At 39.0% G+C, this 22,920-nt stretch overlaps 1 protein-coding gene across 3 annotated transcripts in view; it reads right to left on the bottom strand.

Annotated features, from left to right (window-relative positions):
* Zcchc17 (zinc finger CCHC-type containing 17) overlaps nt 1-22,920 on the bottom strand; it is a 58,419-nt gene that overhangs the window by 24,263 nt on the left and 11,236 nt on the right. For all 3 annotated transcript variants that reach the window (XM_004642924.2, XM_023702963.1, XM_023702962.1), the window contains 3 exons: nt 17,806-17,863; nt 3,556-3,656; nt 2,418-2,509 (listed from right to left, as the gene is read on the bottom strand). In XM_004642924.2, the coding sequence (XP_004642981.1) occupies nt 2,418-2,509; nt 3,556-3,656; nt 17,806-17,863 (251 nt within the window). The remainder of the gene's footprint in view (nt 1-2,417; nt 2,510-3,555; nt 3,657-17,805; nt 17,864-22,920) is intronic.

Here is a 22,920-nt window from a genome sequence, read left to right as displayed (position 1 = left end):
GACTCTGTCTTAGAATTTTACTCAAGCTGGGCATGGTGGCACATTTTTAATCCCACAATACTGAGGCTGAGGCAGGAAGATCACCACAAGTTGGAAGCAAGCCTGTGCTGCATAGTGAGTTCAAGGCTGATGTGAACTATATATCAAGACCCTGTCTCAAAAAATGAAAATAAAAAATGATTTTACCTGACTCATTCCATCATTTTTGAGATATGTCATTAATTCTTCTTTATATTCTGGAGAAATTAATTTGGTCAAGGACATGTAATAGCTTAGAACAGAACTATGACTCCAATCAATTCTAACTTTATAATCTGTAAATTGTATCACCCTCCTTTCCTGCATGCACCTACAATCACATTATAACAATAGTTATTGTTTCTGCCACTTGGTTATTACCAGAAACAGCTTATACACAGAGACGCATAAGGGGAGTCTTTTCCTTTCCTATCTTTTTATCTTTCTTGTTTCATATTTTACCACTGTAAGAGGGTCTATAAGAACTCTTACTGTCATGTGTGGGTGGGGTGGCGGTGGTGTGTGTGTGTGCGTGTATGTGTGTGTGTGGTGATGGGGATAAAAGCCAGGGCCTCACAAATGCTAGACAAATGCTTTACAACTGAGCTACAGCTCAAGTCCAACTTCACTGTTTTTTTCTTTTTATCAAGTCTGTATAGCACACAATGGTATATGCCTATAATTCTAGTAAGTCTCAGAAGCTGAGGCAGGAGACACAAAAGCAATTTACTGCAATGCAATGAGTAAGTGCCAGAGCTAAATAACTTTTCTGAATTAGAAAAGGTTTCTACTCTAACTGAAAAGTGTTTTGTCAATAATCAGCCTTACAAATATGACAATATTTAGAGACTAAATTGCATAAATTTAAAAAATTCTAAATCTCATTCAAGAGCTAGAAACATTATACAGTACAAGGAGCATTAGCTTTTAACATCAAAACACAGATTCAAGTTCCTGACCCACTATAATTTTCTACCACCAGTAAGTTACCACTAAACACCAAGCTAGAAAACAGAAATATAAAATAAAAATGGAGATTACACTCACTTTGCTGGTTGTTCTGAAAATTACATACACTAGTTACTAGTATAAATAAGCAGCTTTATACAATGTCTGGCACACGATATATATTCAATAAATATCACTTCCCTTCCTTTTAAATAAAATTCCTTTGTATCCAAAGTTATTTTGCTCAGAACTATAAACCTAAGGATTTCCAAACTTTTTGGCAAATAAGACCCAACTCAAATATCAGTTATTACTTCTCTTTTCTTTTTCTTTCTTTTTTTTTTGGCGGAACCAGGGATTGAACTCCAACCCTTGTGCTTGCCAGGCAAGCGCTTATTCTACTGAGCCATCTGCCCAACCCCTTCTCTTATTTTTCAAATCAAATGACATAACTGCAATGGAAAGTGTCAAATTGATTTTTTTTAAATATGTATTTAGTACAGGGTCCATAGGCTCTCACTACACAGATCCTGTTTTCAGCCCACCAAGTGCTGGGATCACAGGTGCACATGACTGAGCCCAGTCTCAATCACTGTCTCAGCATGTCCTGAGGGGTGGGGTTGGCACAGCCGCGGAGCTCTGCCTAAGCAGGCGCTTTAGTCTGCCAAGCAATCTGGCCAGCCTGAGAGTGTCAAATTGATGTGTGAGGGAAATAATGTGTTGTTTCATAGTTAAAAACAGTAAGATAAAGTTATGGTTAATCTGAAGATAACTGTATGATTTTGACTAGCTCTCTGAAACACTGGAAATACTACTAAATCCCCCGCATTTCCACAAAGGATCTTACGGATCCAAGAACTCCAGGCTAGAAATACAAGAAAAAAGGGCTGGGGTGGCAGCTTAATGATAGAACACTGAAGGCCCTGGATTAAATCCTCACCATGGGGCGGGGGGAAGAAATTGAGGGAATTTGTGACAGGGACTATTTTTTGTTACTAGACATTATCCCAGGTAGATGGAAGGTCAAAAGAGCCAATGAAAGTAAGGTGCTGTGTTCAGAAGATGTACGAGTCTAAATCCCACTAAGAGTTTCTGCTATGTAGCTCTTCTCTCTTACTAGAGCCTCTACCTGTTTTCAGTCCCAGTGCAGAAATCACTAGGAGACAAGCACATAACAATACTGCAGGAATGCGTGCTGGCTAGCTGGCTAAAGGGCAGAAGCAGAAAGAGATTAAGAGGAAGGAAACAAAAGCATTGCTGGAACACTTACCGGCTAAATTTGTGTTAGAAACTAATGCTAAAACTCTTGAAAAACCAAAGACCACAAATGTTGCAAAACAATCAATATAATAACAAAGTCTACAAGTGAAAAATTCCCAGTTCAGTCTGATTTACTAGAGCACTCTGTGCTTTGGAGTCAAGATTTTACTTTTTTCCAACTGTTTACCTACTCAATAATTACGTTGTTGGGATCGAGGTCTTTCCCAGTCCCTTGGTTGACAACTTTCATGGAGAGGGATACTTTTATTCTATCATTTTTCATCTGAAAAACACAAAAGAAGAATCACCCAAACTCTAAGGACACAATGTAGACGACTAATCCAAATCTGCCCAAGCATCAAAGTTTTCATCATCATGACACTGAGCTCCTCCAACAGCCAAGCTACTGTGTCAGGAACACCGCAGGTACAAGACAGCGTAACAGGCAGACTTAAAGGCAAGGTTGGAGGACATGGTCTTTAGCTCACTCCTGTCCCTAGAGGAAAGACAGAAATGACTGTTCAGAAATCTAAGGCCTGAAGAGGTACGAGACAGAAAACAAAAGATGAAATTCACCATAGGTGGTGATCTGTTCAGAAATCCATTAAGCTCATGAAGCTTGAAGTCACTCATGAGTCACGTTGCTTCCTGCAGCACAGGAAGCCCTTCTTTCCACAGGGCCTTTGCATCAGCTATTTTCTCTGCAATGTTCTTATTCTGACTTGTCATATAATTAGTTCTTTTTCCTTTGGGTCATAGTACATATATTATTTACCCTTTCCTGACAACTTCATCTCAATCTACCTTCAATACTGTTTGAACCCAAGACAGTACTTATTATAACTTGCAATTATTTTATGTATATATTCATGTTTTAAAATTTTGTCTCCTCCATTTACATTATATATGAGCTCCATGATAGCTTGGATCTTTTATGAATGGTATGCTATTGTATCTCCCAAGCCTGATATATGTCAAGCACTCAAATCCTGTTGAATAACCATCTCTCTTGCAACATGAGTGGATATTCAAATGTCTCCTACAATTTGCCCTTATTTACAGCCCTCATACTTTTAAGTGAATTGTTACTGACAAACGGAAAACAAGTTTTACAGATTTTTACTACACCACTTTTGTAGTTCATATCATTACTTCTGAGTCTGCAGGATAATTAGAAGATTAAAATTTAAGACAGATGATTCCAGCAGGATTTAAAAGTAGACTACCAGCCACGACTAACAACATTTCCACATTCATATCATAAAATTCCAAGAAAATTTCGGCTTTTTCTAGTCCTTTCTAACCACACCAAGTTGCATAGACCTTTACCTCTCGGCCAATAAGTTTCACCCACACTTTGTCTCCGACATCTACTATCTCAGAGGGCTTATCCACCCGACAGGATGACATGTGAGTTCGATGGACCAGACCTAGACACAAGAAGAAAGAAGATAAGCAGAGAACATGTATGATACTTATACTCTAAACAGGAAAGGAGGAGGAGTTGAAAAATATAAGAAATAAAAGTTTTTCACTGAAAAGGTAAATTAAAGTTGCAATTAAAATAATTTGAGAGCAGGGCTGGGGAGACAGCTCTGCAATCTACATGCCTGCCTGGCAAGCACAAGGACCCCCGTTTGATCCCCGGTTCCGGCCCCAGAACCCCAGGAGCACCGTGTTGGCCCAGAAATTAGACACAGTGGCGCATGCCTATAATCTCAGCGCTGGGGAGGCTGAAACAGAAGGATCACTGTGAGTACAAGCTGCAGAGTGATCCTCTGTGCCAAACAAACAAACAAATAAATAAATAAATGATTTTTTAAAATAATTTGAGAACTTTGTGTGTGCACACACACACATATGCAGGGGTGGTACTGACTGAACTCAATGCCTTCTCACAGCGCTACATCTCTGACCCATTCTTATTTCTGATTTTGAGCCAGGGCTTTGCTAAGTTGTCCAGGCTGAGTGCCAACTTGTGATTCTCCTGCTTCTGCCTCCTAGAATGCTTGCTGGATTATAGGTATGTGCACCACCACGCCTGGCTTGAGATTGCTTTTCATACCTAACAAATCAGTAAACATGCTTTAAAATACTGCTCGGTTAGCTCAGCTGTGGAGAATGTAACCTTTTTATGCCAGTGGGTTTTTGCAGATATTGGTTTTTTTTTTTTTTTCTTTTTCTTTTTTTGCAATACCGGGGATCAAACTGAGGACCCTGTGTTTGCCAGGCTGGTGCTTATGCCACTGAGCTATCTCCCTGGCCCATATTTCCTTAGAAAAAACTTTAATTATGATATTCTTAAATCAGAGATACAAGTATCTTTGTTCCTTTCTCTCTAATAATTCTACCAACTTGTATTCCAACTTGTATTCCAGTATTATATGATGGCTGTTATTTTACTGTACATTTACTAACATTGAGAAGAATTAATTTTTTTTTTTTTTTTTTACTTATTTATAGTTTTTGGTGCTAGGGATTGAATCCAGGGCCTAGTAAATACCACAGTAATTTGTTCAGGGATAGATGAGAAACCAGCTAAATCCACCACCATCTTTCTCAAAACTTTTATAAGGATTAGAAATAACAAAAAAATCCTAAAAAAAAAAAAAAAAATTAAAAATTAAAAAAAAAAAAAAATTCTGCCAATGTTAATCTTTACCACAAGATGGCAACAGTCTGCCAGAGGGAAGGAAAGCACTGGCAAACAATAGATATCAGACTGAGTACTTGGTAAGAGCCAAAGCTGAAGCTAGACTCATTCTTCAGGTCCCCAGCAAGATTGTCCAGGATATTTAACTATGTTTCTGTCCTTTACAGTCTAGAATTCTGACTACTAATTAATTTCACCATAATTACTTCTGAGAATCTGTCCAAAGGAAATAAGCTTGTTCTTTCTTGCTTACTGACCTCAAAATTGAGTGAGGTTCAAGCAATTTTCTTGCTCTCACCTCCAGAGGTGCTGAGACAACAGGCAAGTGCCACCATACTTGTCTAAGTGTACTAAGATAGGAAAATTTGGAAAACAATATCTTACACAAGTGCAATGATTCAGGTATAGTCTCTTAAATAAAAGTCTTTCAAAAGATTATGTTAAAAATGCTAATTTATTTTTTTAGTGAATACTGAGTACCTACTATGACAAGCACTATAAGAATATACCATTTTTCCATGCTAAAAAGTACAGTGCAGGGGCTGGAGAGATAGTTCAGTGCAATAAGCGCTTGCCTGGCAAGAGTAAGGGCCTGAGTTCAATCCCTGGTTACACACACACACACACAAAGAGCACATTGCAAATTTGATACTATGATTACAAACACTCAAGATACATTTTAAAAATCAGAAATGACCCAAAATGTGAACAATGGGCATAGTATTATAGGTTAATATGTTGTCATTTCTTTTCAGATGTTTCCATAATTGAGAAAAGTATTTCTATTCAAGAGAAATGAAAACTAAACAATTATGTTGGATAGTGATAATAAACATGGAATTATGTCTAAAGTAATGTTGCTTCTCACCAAGAGTCCCCCAAACTGCTTGGGAGACTAAGCTGTAACTGTTCTCTCTCGTTCTCTCTCTCTCTCTCTCTCTCTCTCTCTCTCTCTCTCTCTCTCTCTCCCCTCTTACACACACACACACACACACACACACGTTCATGCCTGAAACTCAAACTATCTATCTTTCTATTTCATGTTCCTACTGGAGGTAATTTATCTACACATGGTCACTGGGCTTCTCACACTATACATCAGCGGATTCTGGAGGTTCAAGGTTCACAGCCTATCTATCTGTCGGTACTATTTTTTCATTTTTAGATTAACATATTGGGTAGACTTCATGCAGAGGGGGTTTTACCACCTCCCCATGACTTGCCTCATTAGAAAGTTTGAAAAAAAATTCAGTCCCCCTAAAGGACAGGGAAATCTTTTACCTTGATTTCTTTTTTTGTTGCGGGGGCTGCAGTTTCCTCTAGTGGTTAATACTTACTTTCCCCCTGTTGTCAGAAGTTGTAGAGGAAATGAATTTTTAGCCTAATGTGATTGACTGAGAGACTATTCTCCTTCTCTAAAATTAAAGTTTACTTATTGGACTATCACAAAGAGATAATGGCATCAACAACTTGTCTTCCCACTTGATACCAAAGTATACTCTTCAATACAGGCATCTCTTTCATGGTTATGTATGTATGGCATGCCTATAGGCATATCAACAGAAAAAAAATTAGAAACAGCTTAAAATGTTTATGTAGTGTATCTGGATGGTAAAGTCATTAAATGTTTACAGGAGCATTTTATTTTATTTTATTTTATTTTTAAATTTTATTTATTTATGTGTATGTGTGTGTGTGGCCAGCTCAGCCCACCAGGGGGCGGGGCTGGCTGGCATGTGGTGCTGGGGGATTGAACCGTGGTCCCTGTGCTTTTGCTAAGCTTGTTCCAAGTAGGTGCTTCAGATCACTGAGCCATCTCACCAGCCCCTACAGGAGCATTTTAAAAGATGGGAAAATGTTAAAGGTTCATTCACTGTATAAAAAACTACAATGTGTATATGTGTTATTAGGGATCCTCCTTGGGACCTTTGTGTTAACCTATATCCCCAGCCCTTTTTAAATTTTTATGTTGAGATTCACTATGTCACTAAGTTTCCCAGGCTGAGCTTGAACTTGTGATCCTCCTGCCTCAGCTTCCTACAATGCTGGGATAAGAGGTGTATACCACTATGCCCAGCTAAAAAGCTCAAATTTTAATGTGTAATGTTAATCTCAACATGTTAAATTTTACACAGTTATGTAACAAAAAAAAAAAAAAAAAGGTAACCGAGGCCAGGTAGATAGCTCAGTGGCATAAGTGCCTGCCTGGCAAGTGCAAGGTTCTGAGTTCAATCCCCAGTACCAAAAACAAACAAACAAACAAAGGTACTTGGGAAACTGAGGCAGAAAAATCACTAGTTTGAAGCCAGTCTGGGCAACTTGGCAAGACCTCGCACAACAAAAAAAGGGTTAGGGATGTAGCTCAGCACTAAATTATTTGCCAGGGCCGGCCAAATAGCTCAGAGACTAAAGCATCTGCTTAGGTAGATGCAGTGGCTGCGTGCTGTCCAGCCCTGCCCCGGGGGCACACTGAGGTAGTGATTGACACTGGGGTGTGGTGGCACACCCCTGTAATCCCAGCCCTTGGGAGGATGAACACAGGTGGATCAGTATGATTCCAATCTAAGTAGTGAGACCCTGTAGACCCTGTACTAAAAATGCAAAATAAAATAAAATAAAAACAATTTGCCTAACATGCACGAAAGTTCAATTTCTAGTACTGAGTGTGGGGGGTATGTTAATCATAGTAACAGTATCACATAGTGATTGTTTTCTCCCTTTTCTACAAGCATGCATTATTTTTAACTATAAAATATCCTAAAAGTAAGTTTAAGTTATATATATACTGTAACTGAAATTACGTAAAACTGTCTCATTTGGACACAGGCCAAAAGTACACATAAGAGTTACACTGGGAGGGGCTGGGGATATAGTTCAGTAGCTTAAGTGACTGCCTGGGAAGTACCAGGTCCCAAGTTCAATCCCTAGTACCAAAAAAAAAAAAAAGAAAAAAAAAAAAGAGTTACATTGGGATATAAGGATTTTTAAAGTCTAGACATTAGTGGCTGATTACCAAAGGCATTAACCTATACAGTGAGTTAAATGAGACATGCTCTAGTCCTCAGTCTACAATGTCAGATAGGCATTTGCATATGTAAGTCTGTGGTTCAGAAGACAAACATAAATTGGAGATGTAAAAATCTTAAGCATACATTTGCTTGGACAGTCGTCCCATCTCTCAGTATCTCAGGGAGATTGGTTCCATGATCTGCAGGATATCAGACCTGTAGATGGTCAAGTTCCTAAAGAAAACTGTGTCCTAGTTGTCTATAACACCCCAGTACACTTTCAACTATCTCCAGATTATATATATATATATATATATATATATATACACACATATACATATATATATATCAATATCACAATATAAATGCTATGCAGTTATCATACTGAGTTATCTAGGGAATAATAAGAAAAAAGGTACATATTCTGTACAGCAAAAATTTGTTTTTCCTAAAATTTCTTTCTTTTTTTGGTATTTTTAGGGAAGGGTCTACAGGGTGTTCAGGGTCTCACTACTAGATCAGACTCATAGTGATTCTCCTGTTTACAGCCTCCCAAGTGCTGGAATTATAGGTGTTGCCACCATGCCCTGTCTCAATCACAGTCTCAGAGTGCCCCAGGGGCAGGACCAGCATGGCAGGCCCGGGGATCGAACCCCCAGCCCCTGCACCTGCTTGCAGGCAATATTTTTTCCTAAAATTTCTGATACACAGTTGGTTGAATGTAGAACATACATGTAGAACCCATGATCCCTGTGAGATGTGGCTGCTCAGTGTTTTAATGGCACAGTGTTCACAAATAATCAACACATATCCTTCCTATACTTTGTGTGCACACACATCACCTATCCCCTTACCTACGCTTGAAATCATCTCTAGGTTAGGTGGAATGCCTAACACACTATAAATATTACATAAATAGTCATGTGCCACACAGTGACATTGCAGGCAATGACAGGTTGCCCATACAATGCTGGCCTCATAAGACTACAATTCCAATTGCCTATTGGTGTCATACAGAAACACAATACTCACATGTTCCTGGAGACATTGGGATGGGATAATAAATAATTCTACCATGCTGCCAATCACATAAAAGTGTAACACATACAAGCATGTATAGCACATAACATAGTGCTTGGTGATACCACACAACTGTGTTAATATGTTTTTTTCAGTACTGGGGATTTAACCCAGGGCCTCAAGGATGGTAGACACATGTTTGAGTATTGAGTCACAACCCCAGTCTCCCACCTCCTTTTTTGGAGCCAGGAATCAAATTCATAATCTTGCACTTGCCCAGCAGGGCTGTACTGTTCAGCTATATCTCCAGCCCTTCTGGCCCTTTTTATTTTCTATCTTTTTTTTTTTGTGGAACCGGGGATTGAACTCAGGCCCGTGTGCTTGCCAGGGAAGCGCTTATTCCACTGAGCCATCTCCCCGGCCCTTATTTTCTATCTTGAAAAAGGTCTCAAGAAGTTGCTTGGTGTTTTTCTGCTTTTTTTCCCCCCTTCTTTTGCAGCACTAGGGGATTACATTCAGAGCCTCACACATGCTAGCAAGTGTGAACACTTATCCCCAGTTAAGTGTCTCCAAATAGAGCTGGTCACCAGAAAAACGAAGCAATTAATGGGTTTGAATGTCCACTTACAAGAATGGGTGGTAGGGGGTGGAGAGAGGGGTCTATGAAAACTCTTGCACAGGGCAGAGTGCTTATCTAAACGCAGAAGGCCTAAGGTTCAATCTCCCAATACCATTAAAACCAAACAAACAAAACCACACGTACACAAAGAGATGTGTATAGAGCAGGACCAATGAACACATTCTAGTACAAGGAAGAAGTACCAGAGGACATATGAGTTCCCTACCCAATTACACTCATATCTTGCCCTGTGTATCCCCCTTAGTCAGCTGTTTCTGAGCTGCATCCCTTATGATAAACCATCACAAGTAAGTACTTTCTCAAGTTCTGTTAACTACTCTAGCTTATCAAACTTGAAGAAGAAATGGTGGAAACTCCCAATTTACAGTTGGTTGGTCAGAAATATAGGAGAATCTGAAGGAGGCCAATCTACTGGGACTGAGTCCCTTTCACTTGTAGGATCTGATGCTGAGATAGACAATGTCAGAATTTACCCAAATTAGCGCATACTTGGTAGGTGTCTGAAGAAATGGAGAATTCACTAATGTCAGAAAACAAATCAAAATAGATGTAGAATATTATCATCACAGAAAGTTCCACTGCAAAACACTATGAGCCAGGTGTAGTGATACATGACTGTAATCCTAATCTCAGCACTCAAGAAGCTGAAACAAGAGGATCCTCATGGGTTCAAGGCCTGCCTGGGTTATATAGAGAGTTCAAGGTCAACCTGAAGTACATAACGAGGCCCTGTCTCAAAACCAAACCAAACCAAGCAAACACTATCATAGTGTAAAGAAAATGTAGTTTAGGCCCTGCTTAAGGCAGGTGCAGTGACCAGGGTTCAATCCCTGGTGTGCAATGCAGGCCCCGCCCCTTGGACACACTGAGATGGGCAACTGAGACTGGGCATGGTGGTGTGCTGAGACTGGGCTGTACGGTGCATGCCTGTAATCCTAGTGCTTGGGAGGCTGAAAACAGCAGGATCACTACGAGTCTGAGCTGTGTAGTGAGACCCTGTAAGACCCTGTACTAGAATACAACTAAAAAAAAAAAAATCTAGTTTAGCTGTGATAATAAAAAGAAGTCTTCAACTCTGCAGTGATTAAATAATTCTCAGATATTAGTCTGGGAAACTAATTCAAATTAGGGTCCACTTTCTGAATCAAGAAGATGATATAAGATCTAATTAGACCACGGTTACCCAACTGCTCAGGTTTATTTTTAAGGGTGGGACCTTATGATCAACTGCCTTAGAGAAGTTAAAATACATTACAGAAAACCTAACTGCTCAACTTATAAAAATAAAATCAAACATCATACAGAAAATGTCAGAATTAAAACTGTTTCTACTCAATTATTTGGCTCGCTGTGCTTATGCTCCAAACCCTGTTTCAGCACAGCTGTCAGACTGATAAATTCACTTGTAAATTGTCAGCCACAATCAGAGGCATTACCTGAAAAGGTATAAACACAAGTGAGTTGAAAACTGACTGATAAAAGATAGGCCTTTAATCCCCATAAAGTCCCCAAAGTGTCACATAAATACCCAAGTAAAAATGGCATTTTCAGGCACTGGCAGCCATGGTTAAGTACACTGACTACAAGATCTGCTTCAGGCAACAAGAGGTGCATGTCCTGTAGTTTCACCTCATTAAATCCCAGCTAACATAAAATGAGAAACTTAATTACAGACTGCTGACTGCCAGCTTGAAAACTACTGGTGAGCCATTTCTCATGCAAAGATGCAATCTGCAACACAGTACTCTCAAAGCTTCACACATGGTGTTATTATCCAAAGCTGTTGGGCTTTTTGAAAGAAATAACTAAAAATTACAAAGTGAAAGCTCCTTTTCCACGTCCATCCCTCTCTTAGAAAGCCCAAAGGCAATTGCTGTTAAAAATCTGTTCAATATTCTTTTATATATAATAATTTTAAAAATATAAAGGCACATATGTACTTGCTTTAAAAAGTTGCTTAAAAAAATAACTACATAAGCTTATAGTCATGAATGCTGGAAGTCTAAGATCAAGACACTGGATGTAATGAATCAACTCACGTTTTAGATTATAAATGTAAATCTTGTGCTTTGTGTTGTAATTGTATCCTCACCACTGTTCTAAGTTGTTTAGTAACTAGTGGCTGTTTCTTGCTCTTTGATAAGATAAAATTCTTGTAACCCTCACCAATTCCTGTTACCAAAGTTAGCTTACAGAGATGACTTCAAAAGGAAATTAGATGGGCTTTAACTTCTTGTAACCTCTGGGCTATTCAAGGCTGCCTGCAGGTACTCGGGTGCAAATTAACCAGAAACTGAAACAAAAGCCCCCAAAATGTAGTTTGAGTTGTGGTGCCAATCACTCTGAAAGCATTATTTTGTGTCAGACAATGAATTTGTTTACCAAACTGAATGTGGTCATTCAATGGATTTGCTTATCAAACTCAATGTGGTTCCAGGGTATAAAACCCCTTCCTGCTTCCTGGGCCGCTGCCTTTCGGTCCTCTCCTGCGTGAGAGCAGACTGGGGGCCCTGAGCTCAGTAATAAACGGCTTTCCAAATTCCAACTTGGCTGATCTGGTTCCTATTCTGAGTGACCCATAACACTGGAAGGCTAAGTGTCCAGTAAGGGTACCAGATTGTGCTTCCAAACTGTACTTTGTGTATCCTCTCATGGCAAAACGGTAAAAAGGCAGAGTGCTTTTTATCATTAAGGTGTCTTACAACTGCTATCAAGTAGTATGTGATGGAACTGTGTGAAAACCTTCCATTGACATTTTCTGGTTAGATGAAGCATCAGTGTGCTAGAAATAGTAATTGGGGATGGGAATGGAGCTTAGCACGTATGAGCCACTGGGTATGATCTGCATACAGCCACACACAGAAAAGTTACCTTTTCATCATTTGCATAGTCTGCTTCACAGATGACCATCATTTATCTAAGTCTCTCCTGTGCATTAACTTCTCCCCTGAACTGCTAGATTTAAGGGTAAGTAGATGATGGTCACATGTGGTGGCACATACCTGCAATTCCAGGTATTTAGGAGGCTGAGGCAAAAGGATTGCTGCAAGTTTGAGGCCAGTCTGGGATACACAATGAGTTCAAAAGCAGCCTGAAGGCCAATCTGAAACAATCTGAAGGCCATAGTGAAACAATGCCTCAAAAAAAAAATGGGGGTGGGGTGGGTAAGTACATGAGGCTGGTATATAACTCAGCACCCAAGAGGCATTGGGTCCTACCCCAGCACCAAAATAAAAGAAAACAAAGGATAAGCAGATCTAAAACGTCAATAGAGGGCTGGCCAGATAGCTCAGCAGATTAAAGCGCCCGCTTAGGCAGACGCAGGGACCGGGGTTCAATCCCCAGAGTGCCTTGCCAGCCCCGACCCTGGGGCATGCTTAGAGGGCCACTAAGACTGGGCTTGGTAGCATGGGCCTGTAATCCCAGTGCTTGGGGAGAATCACTGAGTCTAATCTGTGTAATGAGACCCTGGAGACCCTATACTAAATACATTAAAAAATAAAAACAAAAAACAAAAAGTCAATAGGCCAGGTGTAGTGGTGCTTGTCCATAATCCCAACACTGAGGCAGGAGAATCAAGGTGAATTTGAAGCTAGCCTGGGTGAATCTGAAGCCAGGTCAACTTGAAATGCATAAGACCTTGTCTCAAAAAGTAAGTAAGTAAATAAATAAGTATCAATAGATGCCAGTCTAAGTGGTGCACACTTGTAATCCTAGCACTCGAGTGGCTGAGACACACGGTGAGACAAATTCACCATGAGTCTGAGGCCAGCCTGGGCTACACAGGCAAGTTCAAGGTCAGCGTACACTACATAATGAAATCCTGTCTCAAAAATAAATAAATAAAAAGCCAACAGTAACTACCAAAGTCTGGGACAATTTACACTCCTAAAGATGAATTAAAGTACCCATTTCCACGCTTTCCTGGAAAGTGCAAGGTCCTGAGTTCAAGTCCTTGTACCAAAGACAAAAGTGCCCATTTCTAACACTTGGTATTAATAGCAATCTTTTAAAATAAATTGTGAACCTATTATTGTTTTTAAGCATTGGATATAACCATAGATTCATATGCACTGAAAACAATACAGTGAGTCTATGTACTCTTTACCCAGTTTTCTCCAATAATAACATTTTGTAAAATTATAGCATACTAGAATATATCCTATGAAGAGGATATTGGCACTCATGAGAAACAGATATTTGATCTAAGTCCCTGGTTATTGACACAGAGCTTCTGAAACCTTAGGAATTTCCTAAGTAATAGGGATGTCATTTATTATTCCTAACTCCCTTTTGACCATAATAGGAGTTTTATGACAATGGTATAGTGATTGGTGGATGCCTAGACAACTTCAGGTTGGGGGCTGGAAACCAGAAAAATAAATACAATTAGAGGGATAGAACTCTCAGCCGCATCCTCTGAGTTCTAAGGAGGAAGAGCTAGAGATGGAGATTGAGTTCAATAACCAATGGCCTATGATTTAAGCAACTATGCCTACATAGCAGTTTCCATAAAAACCCCTAAATGATCAGGTTCAGAGAATTGGTAACCACACCCAAGCATCAGAAGGGTACTATGCCCCAGCTCCACAGGAAGCTGGAGTGTCATGCCCCATGTATCTCATTTAACAGTATGTATCCCTTATAATAAATCATGGGTAATGGTAAGCATAGCATTTTCTGGATTTTACTATTGTTCTAGCAAATTACTAAGCCCAGGAGAGTGTGTTGTAGAAAAGTCAGACAGAAGCATGGATAACCTGGTGACTCAATACCTGGAATTAGCATCTGAGATAAGGGGCAGTTGTGTGGGACTAAACCCTTTAATACTTGGAATGTGACACTAACAACAGGTAGTTACTATCAGAAGTAAATTATGTGACAGCCAGCTGATGTTTGAAAGTCACAAAATTGGATAATTAAGTTGATAAAGGAAAAACTATGTCAGATACAATGCATAGATTCCTATACAGATATCCCTAGTTTTACCTGTATTTGTGTGTGTGTGCGTGTGTGTGTGTATGCTACTTTATTATATGTGTGAACTCAACAGTCTGCCACAACAGTCAAGATACAAGACAGGCTGGGCATGGTGCTTTGGGTTTGTAATCCAGGTCTCTGGAGGCTAAGGTAGGATGACAGCAAGTTCAAACACGAGGTGAGCAATTTAATGAGACCTTGTCTCAAAACTAAAAAACAGCTGGGGATGTTGCTCAGTGTGAAGGCTCTGGGTTTAATCCTCAGCAACACACACACACACACACACACACACACACACATGTCCATTGTCACAAAGATCCTTTACCTTAACGCTTCCTTCACATACTCCTTAACAATCTCTGTCAAAGACTAATCCTTTCTCCATTTACAGCATTACTTCACTCCAAGGAAGTTACATAAAAATTGAGTTGCAAATCACAGATTGGATAGAGGCTAGTTTATAAGTCAAGAATAGAACAAAAGAAATAAAGACATCCAATTTTAAAAAGGGGAAAAGATTTGAAGTTTGATCCCCTGTACAAAGAAAAATAAACAAACTAAATAAATAAATAAATAAACAGACCCAGCATTACAGAACATTAGAAATGTAAACTAAAAACCACAATGAGATATGTCAATTCAGTAGGATGGTGATACTCAAAAAGACAGATATAATTAGTGTGGCAAAGACATACAGAAGGCAGAATCGTCATACCCCGCTGATCAAAATGTGAAATTATGCTGTTTGGAAAGATAGTTCAGCAGTTCTTCCAAAGACTAGCATATGGCTCTGAATTCCACTCCTAGGTATATGCTCAAGAGAAATGAAGCACATATCCACCCAAAAACATGTATACAAATCATTATTGACAATACCAAAATAAGTAGGAACAACTCAAATATCCATTAACTGATGGAACTGCAATAAACTGATTTAGAATGACAATAAACAGAGAAGTACACACTACAAAATGGATGAACTTTGAAAAACAGCCTAAGTGAAAGATGATAGTCATAAAAGACAACATACAGTACTATATGAACCCATTTAGCAGATCAGGCAAACATCTAGAGATGAAGTAGACTGACAGTTGCCGAAGGCCAAGGGGTAGAATTTGGAGTGCCTGCTCATGTGGTGATAGTTACAAAACACTGTGAATACACTCAAAACTATGCAACTCTATGCCTTTTACTTTTTTCCTTTCCTTTCTTTTCCTTTCCTTTCCTTTTGGCTGTGGTACTTGAACTTAAGTCTTCAAGTGTGCCAGGGCGGCACTATACCACTGAGCTCCTAAGTTACTTTTTAATTGGTGTGTTGTTTTTCAATATATTGACCAAATTTTTGTTCTCCTGCAAGCTGTCTTCTCATCATGTTTTTGGTCCCTTTTCCGTCCTACTTCCTTTTTTCTCTCCAGTACTATGACTTGAACCTAGTCATAGTGAATCCTTCACAATGAGCTACATCCTCACCCTACCTAACCAACCCCACTCTTTTTGACACAGGATCTTGCTAAATTTCCCAGACTGGATTCTAATTCATGATTTTTCTGCAGCAGCCTCCCTGAGTGCCAGGATCATAACGGCTCTTCACCACACCCAACTCCTTTCCTTTTGCTAGCACTTTAGCTTACATATTGTAAATTTTTCTCCCAATTTAACTTTGCTTACAATTATTTTTAAACATTTCTGACTTTTATGTAGTAAAATATTCTTCTAGATTTTCTTCAAGTACTTTTGTTCACCTCAAAACTAGGGACTGAACCCAGGGCCTTTAAATGGAATTATATCCACAACCCTTTTTCTTAAAGTTTTGAGACAGGGTTTCACTAAATCGTCTAGGTGGGACTTAAACTTTTTATCCTACTGCCTTAAACTTCTACAGTGTTAGGATGACAGGTGTGTACCAGTACATCTAATTTCTTGTAGTACTATTAGGTTACATTTTATGATAAATTTTTAAATAAATCCTAAATTAGGTGTGGTAGCACATACCTACAATCCCAGGACAAGAGAGACTGATGCGGAAGGATCACTGCAAGTTTGAGGCCAGTCTGGGCTACATAATGAGTTCAAGGCATCCTGAATTACAAAGACCCTGTCTCAAAAACTAAAAACACACAAATACAAATTCTTTAACCCAGAGTGCTTGTTCCACTCCCCAGCTAAACTGCCCTGGACTTATTTCCTAGTTTTAATAAATAAGAGTACAGATATGAGGAGTCTCAAAAAATGTTCAATAAATGCCTATTTATAAAGAAAGTGTGAAGCAGTGCATGTATAACACATGTATTAGAAGCTGGGCACAACGGTACACACTTGTTGTCCCAGCTACTGAGGAGGCTAAAGCAATAGGAATGTTTAAGCCACGGAATTTAAAGCCAGTTGAATAATACAGAAACACATCAACTGTTAAAAACAAAGAATCTAAAAAAAGACTGACATGAAAGTAGAAGGGAACTATTAGTCAATAGGAAGAGAATCAGGGAAAGACAAAAGGGAATACACAGAAGATCATGAAGGCACACATATAAAAACATGTATGTGTACATGTGTGAGAAAAATCACACAATGAAACACAGACTTCATAAAATATACACTAAATATATACAGTGTATATTTTATATAATATATATATGTATGTATATACTGGCGAGATAGCTTAGACAAGCACAGGGACTGTGGTTTGATCCCCACCACATACCCTGCCAGCCCTGCCCCCAGGGTGGGCTTAAGATGACAAAAAAAATTTTTATATACATATATATATATGTATGTATATATATACACATACGCATACACACACCATGCAGACACATATGTACTATTTCTAGTGCATGTTCTGCAACAGTAAACTTTTAATGTCAGCCTCAGAGAAGCCCATCATCTCCAAATTCTACAAACATGACTTGCCTAGGGTCACATATGATACACAGGGTAGAGCTGGTTCCCAAAGTAAGCAAATTAGCTATACCCAAGCCGAGTCCCCAAGTTGGAGAGCATTCTTCTTCTGAGTTAAGGCCTGCTGAGTGGGCTCAGTGGGAGAGCATGTCCTCTTAGCATGTGATGTGCACACTCACACAGACCTGATAAAAGTATTCATATTTTAATATGACATTATATGCATTCACATTTACACACACACACACACACACACACACACACACAAATACAATGAAAAAAAGTATGATCTGTAAAAAGCAGAGCTTAAATTTAGGACGTGATAGTGATAGCACAGACAATGAAATAGGAAAGCTGAATTTCAAGTTATAGGCTCCCACCTTGCTTTCGACAGCCTGGGATTTTGATAAAGGCTCCATAGTCTGTCACCATAGCAACCTATAAAGATTTTAAAAAAAAAAGTCAATGTTACAAAATTGAAAATCTTTCTTCCACCACATTTAACCTTGCCTTGTTGAATTTCTACTTGCTATAGATTTCCCACCATCTGCCTAAAAGTGATGTTTTGTCAAACAGTTCTGTTCTTTTTGAAATTGAGACTGATAGGTATATGTGTACACATTAAAAATACTGCTAAGATTGGTACTTTCACACGGATGATGGTACCCAAGAAATACCCAAATACCACAAATGGATTTTTATGAATAAAAGAAACAGCAAAACCCAGTTAGTACAGTCACACTTTACATTAGCTGAGCCTGAGGCCACCAAGCTCATACAGAGAATCTTAATAGTCTGAGACAGACTATGGGAGCTTCAGAGCATTTGCTTCTCTTAACTCCAAACCAGACCATATAGTTTGTATTTCAATCCAAATCTGCATCTTGGGGAAAAAAAGTTCACACAGGCATCTGGTAGAATCTGAAAAGATGTAATCAGAGAGAAAATGAATTGTCTCTGAGTCTTTTGTTTTGTTTGTTTTTACGTTTTTTAGACAAGGTTTTGTTATGTAGTTCACGTGAGCCTTGAACTCACTATGTAAGCCAGGCTGGCCTCAAACTTGTAGCAATCATGCCGCCTCAGCCTCCCCAAGGCCGGGTATACAGAGGTGTACCACCACACCCAACAGTCCCCAAGTCTTTTGCAGAATTAATCCAACATGGAGAAGTTCGAGGCTTTGGACAAATGTTAAGAGATAAAAGGCCCAGAACTCTTGTGAGATAAATTATTATTCCAGGCTCTCCCTCCCTTCCAATTGTCAAATAGCTCCCCACACCTGAAGATTAGAATAAATGTCACTATACATTGTATTTATCATTGATTTATAAAATATTTGATACAGTCTTATACACAAAAATCTCATTTCATTCAGTATGTTTAGTTGTTTTAAGCAATTTTAACTCCACCAGAACTAAAAAGGGGCCTGAGTAAGAGAATCCATGCTATACTGAATGTTCACTACTCAAAGTTCTAAAGACACTGTATGAAATTGGTACTATTATTTCTATTCTACAGATGACAAAAGGGATGCATGGAGAGATTAAATAACTTATCCAACCTCCAAAACCAGTAACACAGCAGGGATTTGAATGGAGTCTTAAAACTACTCCTGAATTGTTCATGGGTTTCCTTTAATGATACAATTCTAACGGTCAAAAGCAAGTATGACATCTGGTATACTACTTGCCCTTGGCAACAATCCTAGGAAGTATATATAGTAGGTCCCTATAATACAGATATGGCAGAATAGTCTAGCTGGAGAAAGAATACAGGCTTAAGGGTGAGAGATACGGCTTCTAACCTCAGCTCTGCCATTTCCTATCTGTGAGATATTGAACGTGCCTAGTCTTCCACGGTGTGCTCCCATTTATTCTCACTTTGCTGATGCAGAAAACAAATGACACACATAAAATGTCTGACACTTCTATTTGGCACATAATTTCCATTTAATAAGGTATAGCTTTTAATAACTGACACTCCAAGACTCTGGAGCATAAACAAAATTAATGCCTGGTGGAAAGAGTACAACGCAGACACAAGGTAGGTATCTTGACTCCTACTTTAGTGCCTCCTATTTACCAAATACCACCCTTCATTTCAGTGTTGGATGGAAATAAATACAAACTTTCATTTTCCTCAATTTTAGTGGGAAATATTCCTATAGAACAGCTGAACTCTCTGAGACATAGCATAAAAAAGTTACAAATCAAAATAGAGCTTTTTTTGATTTGTAATAGTTTAGAACAACTATTTTACCCTGGATTATGGATCAGCCAATTCCAAAAAATATAGTTTAAAGCAAGGTTGAGCTGCAGGGAGGATTCCAAGAAGGACTTTAGAGATTAGCTGTCCAAACCTGTAACTTTCCAAATGAAAGACCAGTGCTACAAAGTCTTTACCTAAGTTCACAAAGCAATTTATTCTGTGTGAAAACAGTCCTGTGAATGAAGATTTTTCAATTTTTAATTAAGAGCAAAACCCTTATTTCTATATTAACTAAAGGTACTCAAAATGGATTTTGCTCCAGGATCCTAGAAAAGGGGCAAGAAATCTCATATTGTATAACAACACAGTTAAGCATAATTATCTTAACAAACCTAACAGTACCATCTGGAAGTTAGAGTGCAAATCACCTTGCTGCTATAAATTAAGACAATCTTACTTTTCAATCCTAAAGCTCTAATGTTACACTACGATCTTTAGAGGTAATAACAGACTAATTTGGCCACTCCCGAAAGGAAAAGTTAATGTACTCCAGAATAGAGGCACTCAACTGTTAAGTTAGGAAGAGGCATTCCTGCCTACATTTCAGCACCAGATGTTTCCATCACTGTGTCTCCTAGGGTGCAATCAGAGTTGAAATTAACAGGATGGCACCTGCCATAGATGATCACACAAGTCTGCCTGGTGTCCCAAGAATAATTACTCAAATGGCTCAGGGGGGAAAATTCAGTGATTATCTCAACTGAATTTAGGCCTTGGGTAAAATGAATTTCCCATCTTCAGATCAGAGGTGGTACTGGCCTTGAAACTTGTTCTCCTCATAACATAAGCGATGAATTTGAAGCTCAGAGACATTAAGTTATTTCCCCAAAGTCACAAAGTTAGGAAGCAGCACAGTCAAGTACAGAGCAGGAAATTTCTGACTTCTACTCCAACGTGATTCTCCCTTCCCAATACCAATCTCCCCTCAGCATTTCTTTGGCAAAGGCAAGGCTGAGCAGAATCCCAATACCCACTGCTATGTTTGTACTCCTTTATCATGCTTGACAGACACTGCCACCAAGAGAATGCGAGTAGGATGACCTCTGGATTCTCGGCTGTCCAATCACAGGGTCCTACCACTGCTGAGCCTGCTGGGAGAAGAGCTGCTGAGCTATGTGCTATGCTACCAGTTTGTTCAAGGACAACCAGCCCTATAGGGGTTGGGTACAATTTTATCCCAACATTCACATAGACATCACCTTAAGAACTGTGAAATTTTTTTTAAAAAAATTAAAAGAGAGATGCCTAAGCCAGACATGGTGGCATATGTCTGTAATTCCAGTACTCTGGGAGGCTGAGGCAGAAAGATTGCAAATTGGAGCATGTGCAATCTAGTGAGACTCCAGGCACCTAAATAAATAAATAAACAAATTTTTAAAAAAGTACCAGATAGTTCAATGCAAAGGTCATAGCTTCAATTGCCAGTGTTGACAACAAAATTTAAAAATTACATAATACATTGTGATTAAACTGGGAACAGCATTAATATGCCTGTAATCCCCAGCTATTTGAGAGGCTGAGGCAGGGAGATTGAAAGTTCAAAGCCAGCCTAGGTAATTTAGGAAGACACTGTTTCAAAATTTAAAAAAAAAAAAAAAAAATTGTGGGGTTTGGGTTTTTTGAGACATGGTCTCACTATGTAGTGCAGACTGGCCTTGAACTCATTTATGTAGCCCAGACTGGACTCACATTCATGGTAATCTTCCTGCTTCAGCCAGCTACGTCCTGGAATTAGAGGCATGTACCACCATGCCCAGCTCAAAATAAAATTTTTAAAAGTTACCCTTATTTAGACAACTAAATTAGGTAGAAATATTATAGGCAGTCAGACAGGGATAGGCCCTCGAAGGAGTCAGGGCAAAAGGTAACAACACACTGCAATTGTGGCTAGAGGCGCATTTGTTGAAGTCCAAGCCTCAAGATAAAGATGGACTGACCAGGTCTACATACCTCCCTGAGGGATAAACACTATGCTATATTTGATATTCTGAATAGGTATCAGCCACCCGGGTGGGAGACCAGAGCCTTCTGACTCATCTCTTCCAAAAAAGGTTCTTTCCCTGTACACTTGCAACAGGACTCTTCTCACTGGATCAACATTACCTAAGTGGCTATACTTACAATCTTATTTGTTGCTTGTATTTGTGTCCCACATTGTACCCACCTCATGATTTATCTCTAGAAAACTGTTTTTTTTGGCGGACCCGGGGATTGAACTCAGTACTGACCGTCTCCCCAGCCCCTCTATAAAACTCTTTGAAAAGCAGACTCTTTGGGCCAGGGAGATAGATAGCTCAGTAGAATATGCCTGGCAAGCATAAGGGCCTGAGATCAATTCCTAGTTCCACCAAAACAAAAAAAAAAAAAAAAAAGGAAAAGAAAAGTAGGCTCTTGGCAACCTTGAAGTAGGTAGACTCCTCCTATCAGGAGATGTCTTTCTCTCCTTCAATGAGATTTCTACTCTTAACCTCCTCTGTTCCTCAGGACTCATTCTTCTATTTTGGGGAAACATAAACTCAGTGTATGAGACACATAGCAGGCTTGTGCTTATAATATTTCCCTGTATTATTTAGAGCGCCTATATCAACCTGGGGTGTGGCTCAATAGTAAAGAATCTGCCTACTTGTAAGCTTCTGGCTTCAAGCTGTACTACCACAAGGGAAAAAACAAAGACTCTCATAAATACTATAACAGATTTATGACTGAAACCATCTGACTTAGCATTCCTCAATTGAATTTCACGGAAACATTCAGTGAAAACAATTCCCTTATACATCTTTTGGTTGCACCAGATATTTACGTAGAGTTGGACAATCTCAGCTGTAGCTTAGCACAAAGAAGATCTGGAAAGATGTAGATTCCCAGTTTTGCCATTTATTATTCATCAGGTGATTACTTAACTTCTGAGAAGAGTTTCCTTATCAATAAAAAGAGTTAGTTTTTTTTGGAAAGATTCACTAACAGAGAAGAACTAACATACAACAGGCTTTCAATTGTAATACATTCATTCTTCCTTGTAAATATCAAGCACTCATTAAGTGTCCACTGGATGAATATTCTGAAAATGTTTCTTCTAACTTATGAAATTTCTCTTTTCCTAATTCCAACTCAATTCTACAGCACCCTTAAATCAGGCTCCTAGAACAGCGTTGAGGGCCAGGGAGATAGCTCAGTAGAATAAGCACTTGCCTGGCAAGCACAAGGGCCTGAGTTCAATCCCTGGTTCTGCA

Source organism: Octodon degus, unplaced genomic scaffold, assembly GCF_000260255.1.
Source record: "Octodon degus isolate 3935 unplaced genomic scaffold, OctDeg1.0 scaffold00163, whole genome shotgun sequence".
Taxonomy (NCBI): domain Eukaryota; kingdom Metazoa; phylum Chordata; class Mammalia; order Rodentia; family Octodontidae; genus Octodon; species Octodon degus.
This window is presented reverse-complemented; position numbering and strand designations above follow the sequence as displayed.